At 35.4% G+C, this 17,800-nt stretch overlaps 1 protein-coding gene and 1 non-coding gene across 2 annotated transcripts; one reads left to right on the plus strand and one right to left on the minus strand.

Moving 5' to 3' along the window:
* On the minus strand, positions 1-14,870 carry LOC131849619 (heparan-alpha-glucosaminide N-acetyltransferase-like). Its single transcript, XM_059199728.1, has 10 exons — positions 14,469-14,870; positions 10,899-11,118; positions 10,005-10,128; positions 6,899-7,075; positions 5,806-5,977; positions 4,992-5,065; positions 4,371-4,501; positions 2,909-3,076; positions 1,937-2,160; positions 1-1,200 (listed from the first exon to the last, which is right to left on the minus strand). Exons 1-10 carry the CDS (start codon positions 14,707-14,709, stop codon positions 1,022-1,024), a joined length of 1,710 nt encoding a protein of 569 aa, XP_059055711.1. The 5' UTR covers positions 14,710-14,870; the 3' UTR covers positions 1-1,021.
* Positions 14,871-15,984: 1,114 nt separating this feature from the next.
* Trnay-gua (transfer RNA tyrosine (anticodon GUA)) lies at positions 15,985-16,072 on the plus strand. The gene is given in 2 exon segments: positions 15,985-16,021; positions 16,037-16,072. It is a non-coding gene; the product is annotated as a tRNA-Tyr (tRNA).
* The last annotated feature ends 1,728 nt before the right edge of the window (positions 16,073-17,800 follow it).

The raw sequence follows: 17,800 nt of genomic DNA on the forward strand, positions 1-17,800 counted from the left end.
ACTGATGACCCCATTACTAGCAATGTATGGTACATGGTCAGGTTGACCTCCATGCGGTTCCTTCTAGAAACCATCTGATAAATCCTAGTGAATCTGTCACGATGGACTAACTGGAATAACTCATGCTCATCTTATCATCCTCCACTGGTGCCCCGCAAGTATAAACCGACAGCGCAGGCGGGTGCACCATTCCATTATCATCCACTAAAAAATTGAATACACGAATACTTTTCTAAAATTACTTACAACCAACTATGTGGAAATGAATGTTTTACTCAATGTTAACCTGTTTATTGGTTTATTTCTGTTATATTGATTCGTTTCTGTCTGTATTACACTACTACGAACGCAGAAATATCGCTGTTGCATTTTAGTTTCTCTGTGCTTAACATAAAGCACAAAATTATATAATCTTCACATAAAAATCAGTAAATGGTTAGTTCATCAACCCATAGATTTATAAATAAAACTTTTTATTATAAGTAAGCTAAAATAGTTTTATAAAACGTTTAATGCATTCATAAAACATTGAACGATAAATTTATTATTAACTAGCTGTATGTACTCGCAACTTCGTCCGCATGGAATATAATTTTATTTTTCAGAAAAAAAAATCTAAAACAAAAGTACCCTAAGTTACTCCTTATTACATACATATAAAAAAAATCAGCTATCTGCCAAAAAAGTCCCGTCAAAATAAGTCCAGCCATTTTGAGATTAGCCGGAACAAACAGACAGACAGACAGACAAAAATTGTAAAAAATGTTATTTACAATTTTTCATCATATCATATGCATGTAGTAAAAAACGGTTATTTCAGTATTACAAACAGACACTTCAATTTTATTTATATGTATAGATAATCAATTAATAATAATCAATAATACATTTGCAGTCAATATTAGGACAGTACAAACTATTAATTTGGCATCAAACACAACTGATTACATTTTCGTCATTCTACCATATATCTGATATATGTTTGTTATATACTCATATTGCCGAGCCAATATATACTGTATTACAACGTTATAAAGATACGTTTCCTGTGCAGCGCTACGCCGACTGCAAGCCAGATCAGCATGGCGGCAGCGTGCGTGGCCAGTAACTGTTGATGCGTTGGCGCCGGGATGTACCATTTGAAGGGGAAATGGTCTCTAAGGAGTTCACTACCCACGTATAGGAATAGGGCATTTTGACCTGCACATAAAAAAAACCGTGAAAATTAAGGTGCAAACCATAGGGGGAAGGAATTAGAATTGGAAATAGCAATAGTTACATTGCTAACAATTTTCAATGTTAGGACAACCCCCAAGTGGGACCACTTGGAATCCATTGTGATAAATTCATGGTGAATTTACCACGATGGGCTAACTGAACTGACCTCATGCTCATCATCCTCCACTGGAGCCCCGCCAGCGTATACCGTTAGTGGAAACCAGTGAACCATTACATATAATTTCATTTCATTTAAATGTAACTAAAATGTAGGGCAGGGAGATTGTTAGTAACGTGAATTGATAATTTTTTGCTAGCAATGTACCATGTCCGGTTGACGTCCACGCGGTTCCCCCTGGAAACCATCGTGGTAAATTCTTGGTGAATTTGTCACGATGGGCTCACTGACCTGACATCATGCTCATCTTATCACCCTCCACTGTAGCCCCGCCAGCGTATACCGTTAGTGCAGACAGGTGCACCATTACATTTCATTTAAATTTAACTAAAATGTAGATAAACTGTCTTTAAGAAAATCAGTTGAGTTTCTTGCCAGTTCTTCTCAATTGAATCTACATATTAAATTGAATGGTAGGGGAAAAATGTTAATACAAAAATTAGACGTTCATAAGCGGCTAAAATGTACTACAAGAATATTTATTCTTGTAGTACATTTTAAGTCATTTGACTTTTGATTGTAATTATAGAAATAACTCACCTGCATAGTATAGTGGTCGACCACCCCATTTGTTCTTCAAATCAACCACAAAGTACAGGATCGCTTGAATTAAGAACGCCATCGCGGATGTGACGAGGCAGAACGACACTGACCATAGATTCTTGTTTATGGGTATGGGTCCGCCATTTTTCGTGAATAGACATAGAGCACCGCCGATGACGCCAAACATTATGGACCAGAACACCCAGCGCATTATACGAGCCCTGAAATATAGAATTGGATGCATAAATATAAGCACACACTGTTATTTGAAATTAGAATCTCTTACAATAAATCCATTCAAAGTTTTCTTCAACTCCGATCAATTCTCCCTCCAATTCAAACGGGGTTAGAAATTACGACAGTCCATCGAGATTCGAACCCCTAGCGATGCCCTCAGGTTAAAGTCGTATCTGTCAGACAGGAGTTGGCCTTCAGCCGCTCCATAAGTCCATCCGCTGGTTTGGAGTGCTATTTGCAGTCGCCCCCTATCGTCCGGTGAAGCTGTAAAGGCTAGCTGCGGCCAACAGCCTTAAAGTAGTCAGAAAAAACTGTTATTTAAACCCGCTTTATCAACCTATCTATGGCCAATTGTCTATGGTAATAAATATTTTTTATAACATACAAAAACAAAGTAGAAAAATCAAAAAACACAAAACAACTATTTTATGATTTTTTACTTTATATGGGGTAAGGTCAAATTACTTGTGGTGGGGCTGATGATGATAATTGTCAATTTTTTTTTATAGGAGGTATGGGCTGTTGTCAGGCACTTAGACCTGTAGCACTGCGACATCTAGAGATTTATTGTGCTCGCCTTTCATCAGAGTTCGCTACGTAGACCCGTCAGGGAGAAGAATTGAATGATATTTTTAGTAGCTACGGTTTTTATCTCCTCAAAATAGAGTGTAAACTTTCCTAAGTGTGATCCAGACGACGTTGCGCGGCTGAGCTAGTAATAAAATGTGCTACCTAGCATGATTGTAGGCCAACATGATCCTGGTGGCGTGAGCTCCTGCCTGGACCACCAGCACGCCGGACAGGATCCCCAGGATACCTTCAGGGTCATGCGGCAGAGGGGTCCGGTAGACCTTACGGAACACCCCGTGTTGGTACATGTGTGACTCTCCCAGGATTAGTCTGTGCAGAATAATAATATCTTAGGACAAATGTAAATATTTTTGTTAACTTGCTTTGACTTCCATGATACACGCATAGCCTAGTGTGGAGGTATAGATAGAATGTTAGGGGCCGTTCAAGTATTACGTAAGCAGATTTATTACAATTATTTACCCTCCCCCCAACCCCCTTGTCTGTAAAAGTAAACAAAGCTCTTACCCCCATCTTACCCCTCCCCACATGGTTGCCATTCGCGTAAAAAAGTAAATAATTACCGATGACGTAATCATCATCTAGACTCCCTACCCCCATGACATCCAAAATAAGAAAAGCAAAGGCCACCCGCCCCCCTCCCCCCATAGTGCTTATATAATACTTGAACGGCCCCTTACTTAACTGAAGTTTTCCGAAATAAATGTTATTCTTAGTCTTAAATAAATTAGACGTACTTAGTATAGAAATAGAAATAGAAAATCATTTATTCAAATAAACTTACATTGAAGCACTTTTGAATAGTCATTACATTTTTTAATCTACCGCTCGTTCGGAAAGCCGTCTTATCACAAGAAGAACGAACAAGAAACTTGCGTGTTGCTCTTTTAATTAATTTTATTATTATTTTACATTTTTGAGTTTAAGTGTGTGATTACAAACCACCAATTAGCACTAATTCAATTAAATACTCAAATAGAAAAAATATTGAATACATAAGCAACTGGTTAAACAATTAATAAGAGGAAATCAGTCATAGTGATAAGAGCAGACCAGTCCCTACAAGCAGCATCCGTTCACGAGTATGACGGATGAGCCAGCCATCACTGCGCTCGACCATATTTTAGGGAGCCCAATGACCCGGCCCACCACGCCGCCACAAGTCTGGACATTTTAGTGAGCATGACTACTCAAAACAGTAGACCACGTCAAAGCTACTTACAATTGCCATCTGATAGTTATAGTATTCACATTTTACATAAGAATGCATGCGGCAATCAATACAAAAACCGCTACGCTTTCATATTTCTAAAATAATTAAATCAAGAAAGTAATGAGAAAAATAAATTATAACGTATGCTAATAAACTAATTATTTACTTGATATGTTGTCATCTATGAATTCGTCTATCCTGTAATAGGCTCTCTTACATAAAAATTGTTTAATATAAGATTTGAATTGATTCTGTCAGATTTAATGCAGATTCTGGCAGTTTATTATAAAATCTTACGCAATTATACTTCACATAGCGCCATCTACACAGAGTAATAACTATATTTCCTTCCCAAATAGTTGTTTATATTTTGACATGATGGTCAGTTACCTGTCAATATAGCCAGCGATGCCACCCGTACAGTTCTCGAGGTAGTTCCCTTGTGTGGACATGTGCAGTCCCCCGGGGCCCATGTATCCGCGGGGACAGTCGGGCGCGGGGACCGCTAGTGTTATACATACCTATTCAAAACAATTCAAATTCAAAATATCTTTAAACATGTAGGTTTATTAGACTCTTATGATATGTCAAATCTACCGTCAGTTCGGAATGATTTCGAGACGAGACAATATATTCTTTTTAAATAAATGTTATATATGTTTACAATAATACAGATTCATTTAAATTCAAATTTGGGAGAATAGAGTGATCAATATAAAAAAGCGTCGTATTTTATTATCCTTACTGAGATAGACTTTTTTTTTATTGCATAGAAGACAATCAAGCTTGCGGCTCACCTGATGGTAAGTGATTGCTACCGGCCATGAGCACCCGCAACACCAGGGGAATTGCAAGTGGTTGCCTTTTAAGAAGGAATAAGCTCTTGAAGGTTTCAATATCGTATCGGTTCATAAATACCATTGCTGTAACCGCCATTCGATCCAGATGATCAGGATGTCATTTTACTTTATTAGTTATTATATTTGTACAACTACAGTAAACAATACACACCTGTGTGACAACGAGTGCGATGGTACCTAGCCACTGTTGCCAGCCGGCAGTTATATCGCGAAACAAGGATCGTCCTGGAAAATATAATCTTGAATATAACCACAAACATTTATATTCATGAGTACGATTGTTTGTATCGGTCTGGATGTTGTCTATGTATGTATTTATGAAGAAAAATATATCTATGTATTTGTATTAGTTATCTAGTACCCATAATACTTTAGCTAGCTTAACTTGGGTCTAGATGGCGCTGTGTGAATTGTCCTGAGATTATTATTATATATAATTGTGAGTTGTCTTTACACGACATATTCTTTCACGATCATGAGACCAATGAGCGTAATCGTTAGGGTTTGTATTTAACTATTATTGTGTTCACACATTTCACTTTCTTTTAAAATTTTATTTCATTTATAATATTTAAATTTCCCAAGAAACGTGTAAGATTTAAATTATCAATAACTCTATAATTATGTCTTTGCTCCATAGTCAGATGCCCGCCATTTTGTGATAATAATTAATCTATACATATAAATAAAATTGGAGTGTCTGTTTGTTATATTGAAATAATCATTTTTTACCGGTTGTTTCATTAATCTCACACATACAGTTAACTCGTTCTATCGCCCACACTTTCCAGCGTGAAAACCGATTCGCACGTTGAAGAGTGTACGTGTAAAGGTAACTATTCACGTGGTCGTATAAAGGCCGTTATTAACCATTTTTTAACCGTTGTTTCATTAATCTTCACTCATTCTATTGTCCATAGTTCTTTCCTGTGTGAAAGAGCGCACATGTAAAGACAGATATTTACCTGGCGTGATGTTCTGACTGGTCCGCATGAAGACGCACTCGAGAGCACCCACGACGAGGTACATAGCGGCGAGACGTTGCAGCACGCCCGGTAGGCGCAGGTTGGACCAGGACACGTTCTGTGATCCCAGCACAATGCCCAGGATAGCGAGGGCCATGGACCGGCGGACGATCTGGTGAATATTTATTTTATTTACTAGCTGACCCGCGCTACTTCGTCTGTGTCTCATTTTTTTGGCATTTATCAATGATAAAATACATTGTTAGTTAGGCAGAGGTCTAACAATTTGAAACCAATGAACCGCATTTGTTACTAAATAGAGAACTTTTAATCGCATCATCACACAATTTAGTTTTATCATTCTGACATTATTGACAGAATTTAATGGAACAATTGACTCTAATACTCTTAATAAACGTGGAATTTTGTGAGAGTGGATGGATGTTTGTTACTCTTTCAAAGACAAAATTGTAGTCGTATGGTATCAATATTTAAAGAGGATGACGGAAGATCGTAGCTAGTGGCAAGAGTTTCACCGACAAGAGCGTGGCTCTTAAATTATGAATGAATAAATGAAGATTCGTTTAATCTTTTTGACATTACTAATAGAATATAATGGAACAATTGAGCTACGAATACTCTTACTAATATTATTAATGTGGAATTTTGGTATCAAAATTGAAAGAGGATCAAGGAAGATCGTAGCTAGTGGCAAGAGTTTCACTGACAAGAGCGTGGCTCTTAAATTATGAATGAATAAATAAAGATTCGTTTAATCTTTGTGACATAACTAACAAAATATATTGGAACAATTGAGCTATTACTCTTACTACGGAACACCGTACCACTATAATAATATACTTATAAATTATCACTTACGAAGCATATATCATTTTACTATACATTATTACTATACAATAAATCAGTGTATAACATCATAATAGATTACCAATTACAACAAGTGTAGGAACAACCCCTATACTAATTTTATAAACGTGGAAGTTTGGTATCAACATTGAAAGAGGATGATGGAAGATCGTGCCAAGTGGCAAGAGCTTCACCGACAAGAGCGTGGCTCTTAAATGGATATTACCTGATAGAAAGCAGTACTCCTCGGCATAGAGGTCCTCAAGCGTGCGTTGAGTGAGAGGACGAGAGATTCTCCCATAGCGAATGCGAACCACGGGAATACCACATCCGCCACGGTGAGGCCGTTCCACGCGCTATGACTGAACACCGCGTAACCACCGCCACCGGCGTTCACGAATATCTGAAACGAAATGTTCAAAATCTACTCGGTATCATCGTAAGCACAGATTATTATATTAGAGTCCGTTAGTTTGTGTTCCCGCGCTTTGCCTTCCCCTCCCTCACCTAGTACTGAACCGACTGTACAGCGACCTTGACGCGCGCGCGCATTGTGTTGTGAATTAAAATAAATTAGAACTGTGAAACCTACTGTGAAACTGGAAAGCTAGCGAAGATATCTTCGAGACCCTGAAGCCCAAGAAATCCGCAGAACCATACAGGTACGTGACTGACGCTTCCCTAACATTTTGGTAGCAGAGTAGTTTCCCAAACAGAAATCATAATAACAACTAAGGATACATTATATAAGGACAATTGACACAGCGCCATCTAGACCCAAGTTAAGCTAGCTTCCTTTGTTTTTTTTCGGACTACTCTAATGCTGTTGGCCGTAGCTGGTCTTTACAGCTTCACCGGACGTTATAGGGCGAGTGCAGATGGCACTCCAAACCCGCGGAAGAACTTATGGAGCGGCTGAAGGCCAACTCCTGCCCGACGGATACGACTTTAGTCTGAGGGCACCACTAGGGGTTCGAACCTCGGCTCAGGCCGTCGTAATTTCGATCCCCGTTTGAATTGGACGGGGGATCGATCGGAGGGGCGCCCGGGGGCGCCCGGTTGAATGCGCGATATTGTGTGTAATCTTTTGTTATGGGTATTAGATAGCTGATACAAATACATACATATTATACATAGAAAACACCCAAACCGATACAAATAATCATACTCATGAATACAAATGTTTGTGCCGTGCGAGGAATCGAACCCGCGACCATCGGAAATAAACAGTGTACTAAACCGGTAGACCATCGAGGCCGTCAATTTTGGAAATAGAAACTATTGTGTAAGCAATGTGCGTATACCATAAGTATATTACATATGTAGTTATAGAGGTGGCTGCGTCAATTATTAAGGGGTCTTCCTATGTGATGGGTTGAAAAAATCGATTTTTTTTTTTTCATAAATTGCTCCCTTAACATGTCTAGAATACGGTAGTAAAGCGATTTTAGAAACGCGCGCGCGAAGTCGTTTTAAAGATACAGCAGGTAAAAGAAAGAGCGGTTCGGAGCGGTGAGTTGGCAGTTAGAGACCGGGCCTATTGTGTACCGTCGGCTTTATACCTGGCCTCCCTTTTATTAATATATTTGTTTATACAAGTTTAGACACGTTTCTACAGACTTAAACAGAAATTTCTATTGTTATAATATTTTACCGAAGTTATTTTAGTCTTGGTTGAACTTCGAAGAGAGCAACAGCTACAAATTATTTTTTTTCATAATGAGTGGACGGAAAGGAAGCACGAGTGGAAATGTTCATCCTGGTCAGTAAAAAAAGAAACAGTTGGTGTAAATGGCGTAAGGCTACAGCTTATAATAACTGGACCAATTTCACACGATAAACCATCTAATTCCGCAAGTTAAGAAGCTATCAAACCGGTTTTCGAAGATTTATCGAAAGACGAATTATTAATTCGTTGTTTGAGACACAAAACAATAACGAATCTTTGAATTCTTTGATTTGGACTTTCGCTCCTAAACATCTTCATTCTGGTCCCAAAGTTGTTAAAATTGCTAGCTACTTAGCAGTTATTATCTTAAATGAAGGTTTTCAAGGTATTTTAAAAGTTATGTCGATTATGGGATGCCCTGTTGGTCGTGAAGCCCAAGCGTATGTTGAGAAACGGGATGACAAGCGAATCTTACGCTCTGAGCGGCGCGTAAGTGATGTCGTTAAACAAGCTCGATTGACTCAAGAGCTGAACAATCTGCTTTAAAAGAGTTTCACGAGGACGAGGAAGGAATACTCTATGGACCAGGCATCGCCGATTGAGAGTAAGTTGATATTTTAATAGTTTTTAACGGACTTGAAACTTTAAACGCGTTTTTCTCAAAACTGTGTTTGTCAAACTTTTGTATCTCAGAAACGGCTGGACCGAATTACTTATTTACAGGGCACACTCAATATATGTAAACGCATGGAATGAACTATTATCAATCGAAAATTTTCAAAACTTCGATTTTTTTATAGCAAAAAACAAAAAAAAAAAACGCCTAATTTGCAACTTTTATTTCAAATGTCTATCAAAAATGTTTTTTATATTCATTTGATTATAGGTCATTCCGTGCTTTTAATACAAATTAAAACGCCGCAGACCATCGGAAATAAACGGGGGTGTTCTAAACCGCTGTAACCATCTAGTTTGACTGAATATTTTTAGCTGAAATTTATATATTTATACTGTCCAAATATGTGTTAATAAATGATAAAAAACTTAAGCTCTAAATATTACTGGTCGTAGAAAAAAAGTAAAATATAAAAAACAGGCCATCACATAGGAAGACCCCCTTAAACAAATAAAGCAGTGCGTAACAGAACGTCTTTGTATTTGCTCGTGTCCCCCGTATATAACAGAAACAATCTTTTTTTTTTGTGAGGTTTAGATTCGACTCTTATTCGTAATTTAGTGAAGAAAACCATTGGGCCACGAGACGGGCCACAGAGATACTATTATTTATGTTCCCTGTGACATCTTACATATGAAACAAACGTTGATTTGCCTTAAAATAAAAAAAAATTAGGTTTGGAGTACCCCTAACATTTAGGGGGATGAAAATAGATGTTGGCCGATTCTCAGACCTACACAATACGCTCACAAAATTTCATGAGAATCGGCCAAGCCGTTTCGGAGGAGTATGGGAACGAAAACTGTGACACGAGAATTTTATATAGAAAATGTTCTTACTTTTTAAGTTCTGATAGTGTTAATTATTAATTCAATAAAACAAACTCATCATAATAACTACCTCATTTCCACAATTTTCATCAACAATACTAAATTATCTGCTTCCTAAAATATCAGATTTTTTAAACTGTGATAAATGAAGATGTACCATAAGAGCTATAGCAATGCCGCGGAAGATGTCAAGCGATCGAAGTCTGGATCTGGTTGGTGACCGTGGTATACTGGACTCCGTCGTCAGCACCCGGGTCTCAGAACCGAGCTCGTTATCTTCCCTGTAAAACAAATCACATCAAATTTAATCTAACAAAACGAAATCAAATCAAATCTAAAAACCTTAATTCATGTACATACATAACTCATTCAGAATCATACAGACATAATTTATACAATAAGATACATGAATAAATTACTATTATGGTAGAGTAAATAATTATACAAAAAACTTGATGTTCATAAGCGGTTATAATGTACATTTATTAATTATAATAAATGTACCGTACTACTGTAAAAACGTAATGAAATTAGCAATATTATATTAATATCATATACTATATGTAAATACAAAAATTAACCTTCCAACTGACATGATTGACAGAGAAGAATAAATGATGGATTTTTTTAAGTAGTCATCTGCGTTGTTACCTCAGTCTCACATATTAAAATAGACTAGAAATAACCGCATAGCAACTTGATTAATAAGATGTGTTGGTTGAACTATGAATTAGTGACAAGAGGCATGACATGCATGAAAGAAAGAAAGAACTTGCTGCATGAGCATGAGAACTTGATCCTTCAGAGTGACATAATGCAGTGAAATTACAGGACAAGAGAATGATAGGCACGAAATCTTGATCCTACGGAATAGCAGCGCATTAGTGGTATCCCGAGCGTGACATGATAACGTGATGTCCGTAGTGCTGTTCATGTACATAGGCGACAGTTATCACTTATTGTTAGGTGGGCCGTAAGCTTGTTTGCAATTGAACTTACATTAAAAAACCGTCGAAATGTGGGCATTTTAATTTTGGTAATAATTACTCACCTTGCAAAATATCGAGCATAAAACCGGCCAGCGATGATCCTCTTGCCTATACCCTTTACGATGTACCATAGCGTGGCCATAGACAAGAGAATGAGCACTGCGCTGAGTATAGGCAGCGAGGCTGCATCCGGCTCCGCTGTCATCCGAGGCAGACATTCATCTGTCTTCACGTCGCTGACATTTATGTTATATTGTCCATACTCGCCGAATAAGTATGATCCTAGAACATAAGTATTAAAATAGTATTACTAGTGGTCACCTCAAGTCCGTCATACTCGTGAACGGGTGCAGCTTGAGGACTACCATTCTGGTGATGGCCACTGATTGAACCATTTTCTCTTGACAGAATTGCAATGGACATTACCATCCCTATTTTGAATTTTAAAATGTACGGATTCATTTTTAAATTCAAAATAGGGATGGTTTTATAACATGTACAAACTCATTTGAAAAGAATAAGAGCTGAGTTTTGATAGTAATTCTTGACTCGAAAGCACTTCGAACTGACGGTAGATTTGACATATCATAAGAATCTGTTATATATCTACATGAATAAACATATTTTGATTTGATTTGATTAGGCGAAATTGTGTTGTGTGAACAGTGTACGTGTACATATGACCTATGCCTTCCTCCGATCGATCCTCGGTCCAATACGCCGAGGTTCGAACTCCTAGCGGTGCCCTCAGACTAAAGTGGTCGTCCGTCAGACAGGAGTTGGCTTTCAGCCGCTCCATAAGTCTTTCCGCGGGTTTGGACTGCCATCTGCACTCACCTATCGTCCGGTGACGCTGTAAAGGCCAGCTGCGGCTAACAGCATTAGAGTAGTCCGAAAAAAAACGTGACCTATGTTTTGTCTTTGATATAATTTTGAACAAACTTATTACGAAATATTAAAAAGTTGAAATTAATTATTATAGATTGATATAATAGAATGGAATACGAGGAGCAGAGTTTTTTTGAAATGTAAAAATTGGGTTTTCAGTACTAATATTTTGTTACAAAACATATTTATTTATGTATACAATATATAGCTGCACTTGAATGTATTTTATAGGCTTCATAAGCTGGTAATAAGCGTTCAGACGTTGCGTAGTATAATCGCTTCGTGGAAGATTGACGCAGCAAGATGTTTAAGCTAATTCAACTTCATTGATAAATGTGTTATGCTCATATATGTATACAGGGTCGTAAGAATTGTAAAGTAAGAATAAAATTATTTAAAAGAGCAACGCACAAGTTTCTTACTCGTTCTTCTTGTGATGAGACAGCTTTCCGAATGAGCGGTAGATTAAAAAATTGTGATGACTATTCAAAAGTGCTTCAATGTAAGTTTATTTGAATAAATGATTTTCTATTCTATTCTATAGTTGTCAATATAGTCACAAGCACAATTTATCTAACAATAAAACAAAAATACACAAGCATAGTTAAATATAAATGCAATTAGATTTTTCCATTAAAGTATTATACATTAACGATAGTATGGTAATTAATATGATTTATTGCAGTAATATGTAATTTTATTAATATTTTTTAATAACAGTATTAATCTATATTAATATTATAAAACTGAAGAGTTTAATTGTTTATTTGAACGCGCTAATCTCAGGAACTACTGGTTGGAATTGAAAAATTATTTTTGTGTTGGATAGTCCATTTGTCGAGGAAGGCTTTACGCTATATAACATTACGATACGACAAATAGGAGCGGAGCTGTAATGAAAAATATTACAAAAGGTGGGAAAGTGAAACGCAGACGAAGTTGCGCTGGTCAGCTAGTTAAATTATACTAGCTAAGGTAGAATTGAGGACAACCTCAAGAGGTTAGCAGCCCCTTGTTTCTGATGGTTGAAGAAATTACGTGCCACGTTGTTTGTCCGCAATGGGCTCCTAAACTACTGAACCAATTGCAAATTTGATTTGCACTTGTGTGTAATTTGATACCATTTGAAAGATAGTATAGCTTACAATATTATTTTATTGTGTGGCCGGGTCTGCTAGTATACAAAATAAATTAATTTATGTATGCCAATGTATTGCCTAGTGCCTATGAAATTGAAATAGAAATACTCTTTTCTAATACTCAATAGGATTTTCAAATATTCATATATTTTTATACTACTATTATACTTATACTCATTTGGAATTCAGTTTCATCACAAGAAGGGATTCCAAATTTCTATTTCAATATATTGGTTTATATCTTTATAACTTTAAACAAAAGATATTATTATCTATATAATATATATTATGACTCATATAATAAATATAATCTATATAAGACACACAATAGTGTAAAAATAGATTATAAGGAACAATGACTCATTATTTAGTTCAATAATTTAATAAATAATTTATCCAACTGGAAAACATTTGATGCATCCACATGACTGTATGAACTGTGTTATAACACAATTCCTTCCTTATTTATGTGTATGATAACCTGATTGCAACTATGTAATACTCATAACATTAATACTGGATTTAAAAACTTACACTCCCCAAGTATCATTTAGAAAGAGAGAAATTCAAAGAGGCAAATATTGTCACCATTGCTTCTCAATTTATATACTCAATAACCTATATGTTCATAAAAATCTTCATTTATTTCCAAAACACAGCAACATTCATAACATATGTATAGCATAGCTGTCCCCGAGTATTGTTTAGAAAAAGTCAATAAGTCTTTTATGGGAATAGGTATAAACATTTGCAATAAACTACCAAAGAATATACTCAAATTACCTTTAAATAAATTCAAAATCTGTTAAATCATATCTCATTGTATGTTGGACTCTCTTAGTCTCCACAATTAGCTCATTCGGGCAGTTGTGCATGTTGGTATATTTACTCATTAAATTATTATGTGAATGATGAGTGTGCAAGGCAGTAGTTGTTTCATGCACGGGATTTTCAGTTAATGTTAGATATAGACACCTACATATGTACACAATGTAAATAAACTGTTTAATAAAAATAAAGAATTTCAGTAAAGTTTCTTGCCAGTTCAATTCTCAATTGAATCTGTATACCGAACAGGTCCATAGAGGAAATACTATAATTGAAAAAATTTACATTCATAAGCTGCTAAAATGTCTTACAGGAATAAATTATTATTAATTTGTTAGTGAAGTTAGTCAAACGATTAAATTAAGAAATATAAATTAAATACTTATGAACATTTATTAACAATAATGGAATAATGCTCTTAAGTGTTTTAAGGATGTTCTAAGAGTACCTCTTAATAAAGGATAAATGGAAGGTGAAACAGGGGAATGTTGGTTACATTCCCCTGTTTCACCCAGATGAGAGACCACCCAGAGAGTTTCATCCCAGATGGCACCAGTTAATATAAGCGGGAAAGGGATGAACTCAAGAATTAACCACAAGTTTCCAAGAGAGAATGTGTAAATGTGGAATTACTATATACATTGCTAGCAATAGGATTACAGACTAATGGGGAGTCCTCTCTCCTATTTTGGGCAAGAAAAATACAGCTACAGGCACATATAGGCTATGGTTTTTAGATATACACACAAGTAATTAACATATAAATTGTTTACTAACCATTGCAAATTACTCCAAGCTCATTCTTTATAGCGTACCGCAAACGGCTTAAGGTTTGAAGCACAACGGCGCCCGTTGACGGCAGTTTATGCGTCTCTAACAAAATACACCCCTGACATTCCTCAGATTGACTCCAAAAGCTTATTTTTTCATTAGTAATCAGTTCCAAACACGCCTGATCATGCCGTAACTTTGTTCCATTACAATCTCGGATTAAAGCACCGACGTTTTCGAAATTCATCTTTGTAATTTATTAAATAAAACTACATCGAGTTTCTAAAGGTGACTTTTGTTTCTGTAATATTTATTTTATGAAACAATTATTTATGATGATAAATAATACGCAAACAATGGAATTGCACAGTGTAATTAATTTAATTAGAGAATTGCTTTCACAGAATTCACAGACAATACAGTAATACTGCGTTTACGGAAATATCCTATATCTACACAGTGTAACCACATTAAAAATCATTTGTGCTAAACTAAAATACTAAAAAGTGCTAGAACATAATAAAGCATTTTATGAAGTATCTTAATAAGATTAATGTTTTATTTTTAGTGCTATGGTGGATTTTATATTATGATCCTATTAATACTGTCTATTAGCATTATCCTCTTTGAAAATAATGTAAATTTTTCGAATTTATTGGGTTTCATGAAATAAGTTGTTGCCATTATTTTGTTAAATTTAGTACTAAAATAAAGTCCCTAGAGCCGGTGGAAACAAAGTGATTACTTGCTTAATGACAAAATCCGAGACTGAGTAGAAGTACACATTTAACTGCCCACTATCTAGCACTTCATACAAGAAACGTTACTTAAATTCAAATGGGGAAATTATCACTTCAAAATGAAAGTCGAAATTATGATTACTAATGATTCTGTTAGATTGAAGTTATATTAGTCAAACTTGAGGTGGTTTTCAGTCGCTCCATAAGTCCTTCTGCGATATAAAGTGACATCTGCATAAAAAGGACGTTAAGCAATATCTCTGCACTCATCACCATTTTAGTCCGATGATACCGTAAAGACCAGTAAACAAACTACATTAGAATTATTTGAGAAAAAACCTTTTAACTTAAAATTTATCATTGACAAAAACATTATACACATAGCACATAGCACATAGTGCTATATCTGACATAGTACCTATCTTAAAAATTGTAATAATATATATTTTATTAATAATAGCATAATTTATTGCGTCCACTACGAAGTCTTGATAAACACAATATAGTTAGATGAGTCTACATATTCAGTTGCCATTCAAGCTATTCGCTATCAATTGGAAATGTACCTTAAAATTGCAGCTTTTATTTCTTTATTCTAGTTTTTAATTTTATTATTAATTATTTAATTAATACTAAAATACCTATTATTACACAATTGTATGAACGTTTATAAACGTAAGCGAGGTCACGTTTACAGCCCCTTGTACTTTATTACTTTCTAAAAACCTTTCACTAATATAAATAATAAAGTAGAATACAAGGATACGATGTGATAGCGTATACCTTCGATAGCTCAGTTGGTAGAGCGGTGGACTGTAGTTGGCTAAAATTGATATCCATAGGTCGCTGGTTCAAATCCGGCTCGAAGGAATTTTTTATTCCATAAATAATGTCGGACAGTTTACCGAATATGATATAAAAACAGAGATGTTATTTCCCTTAAATTTATTTTAAACCATCATTACTCACTTTAGTAAATTATTTGTACCTATATGATTTATAACAAAAGGAACCTCTTTTTTTATTAAGAAAAAAAAGGCCAAATAAGATGACGATCCACCTGATGGTAAGTGGTTACTGTCGGGTATATATGAGAGCAGTACCACTAAAAGCGTACCCTTTCTATGTCAGCTCGCTGGGGGTTTTTGCCCTCGGAATTGATGTCGGGGCAAGAGGGTTCGACTCGTCACCTATGTTTTTTTAGGATGCGGAAGACCAGTCATGTTTATCCTTGTATAAATAATAGGTTTAAATATTAATAACACCATGATGGTATTTTCATATCTTAATAATAATAAGAAATCTTAGCTCGGTGGTCTAGCGGTCTAGCACACCGCTTTACGACCGATGGTCGCGGGTTCGATTCCTCGCACGGCACAAACATTTGTATATATGAGTATGATTGTTTGTATCGGTCTGGGTATTTTCTATGTATAATATGTATATATTTCAAAAAAAAATATCTATGTATTTGTATCAGTTATCTAGTACCCATAACACAAGCTTTAGCTAGCTTAATTTGGGCCTAGATGGCGCTGTGTGAATTGTCCTGAGATTATTATTATTATTATTATTAGCGGTGGTAATAATAATCTTATAAAACAAATGAATGCTACGTATTCCAAATTCAAAACATGAAAGTTTTTATATCTCGTACAATTCTTTCTAAGATATACTTGACGATGATGAAACGACTTGCCCCCGCCAGTTCGTTCATCACTGATTTTATCCTTACCAATATTTATGCGCAAATGTAGCAAATGGTTGCTGCAAGAACAATCCCTCGTTTCGTAGTATTGTAATCTACTAAGTTGTGTCGATATGTGTGTACGCGCAAGTCTGCATCTGATGGTATATATGATAAAATAACTCTGAATAATTTTTAGTTTTTATTTAATGTTGTAACCAATCCTGAATAATGTTTAGATTATATATATTTAAGTTTGTTATTGTCCAATCTTATTAGTTTGTAATCTTGTTATTGTCAATTTTTATGTTTACTTTGTTAGTTGTAGTTTAAAACATAACTTAATATGCTATTGTCGTCGTTGATCTCATATTGTATTATTTTACTGCTAAAGGCTATAACAGAATAGCAGAGAAGGTGGACTCACTGCCCTCACTGAGTTATAGACCGTTTTGTCTCATTCATTAGTTTTAACTATATTATTGTATGGGCAACAGTTGTATTGTGTGAACAGTTTGTTTGAGACAAATAAAGATTATTATTATTATTATTATACATCTTACAAAGGAAAGGAATAATAATAGCTTGAAATAGGTGAGACAAAGGTAACCACGGAGCTACCTTTGTCTCACCCGCTAAATAGTGAAATAAAAAAAAAAATGACTGTTCATACTGTTTCTAGCGTTAGTCTATTTCGCTAAAAAAGATATGATATTAAAAAAAACTGTTCAACCGTAGTAGTACTAGGAATTAATACAGACAAGTTTAAAATATAAAACAATTGTTTATTAATTTATCTGTGTACATATAAATAAAATTATACTTATCATGTAACAGTCTCCACTAGCCCATCTATAGTCAGAGAGTTGGTAATTTTAATAATAATAAATCTTTATAGCGCACTGATAAGA

Source organism: Achroia grisella, unplaced genomic scaffold, assembly GCF_030625045.1.
Source record: "Achroia grisella isolate CSIRO2021 unplaced genomic scaffold, CSIRO_AGI_Agris_v1 utg660, whole genome shotgun sequence".
Classification (NCBI taxonomy): domain Eukaryota; kingdom Metazoa; phylum Arthropoda; class Insecta; order Lepidoptera; family Pyralidae; genus Achroia; species Achroia grisella.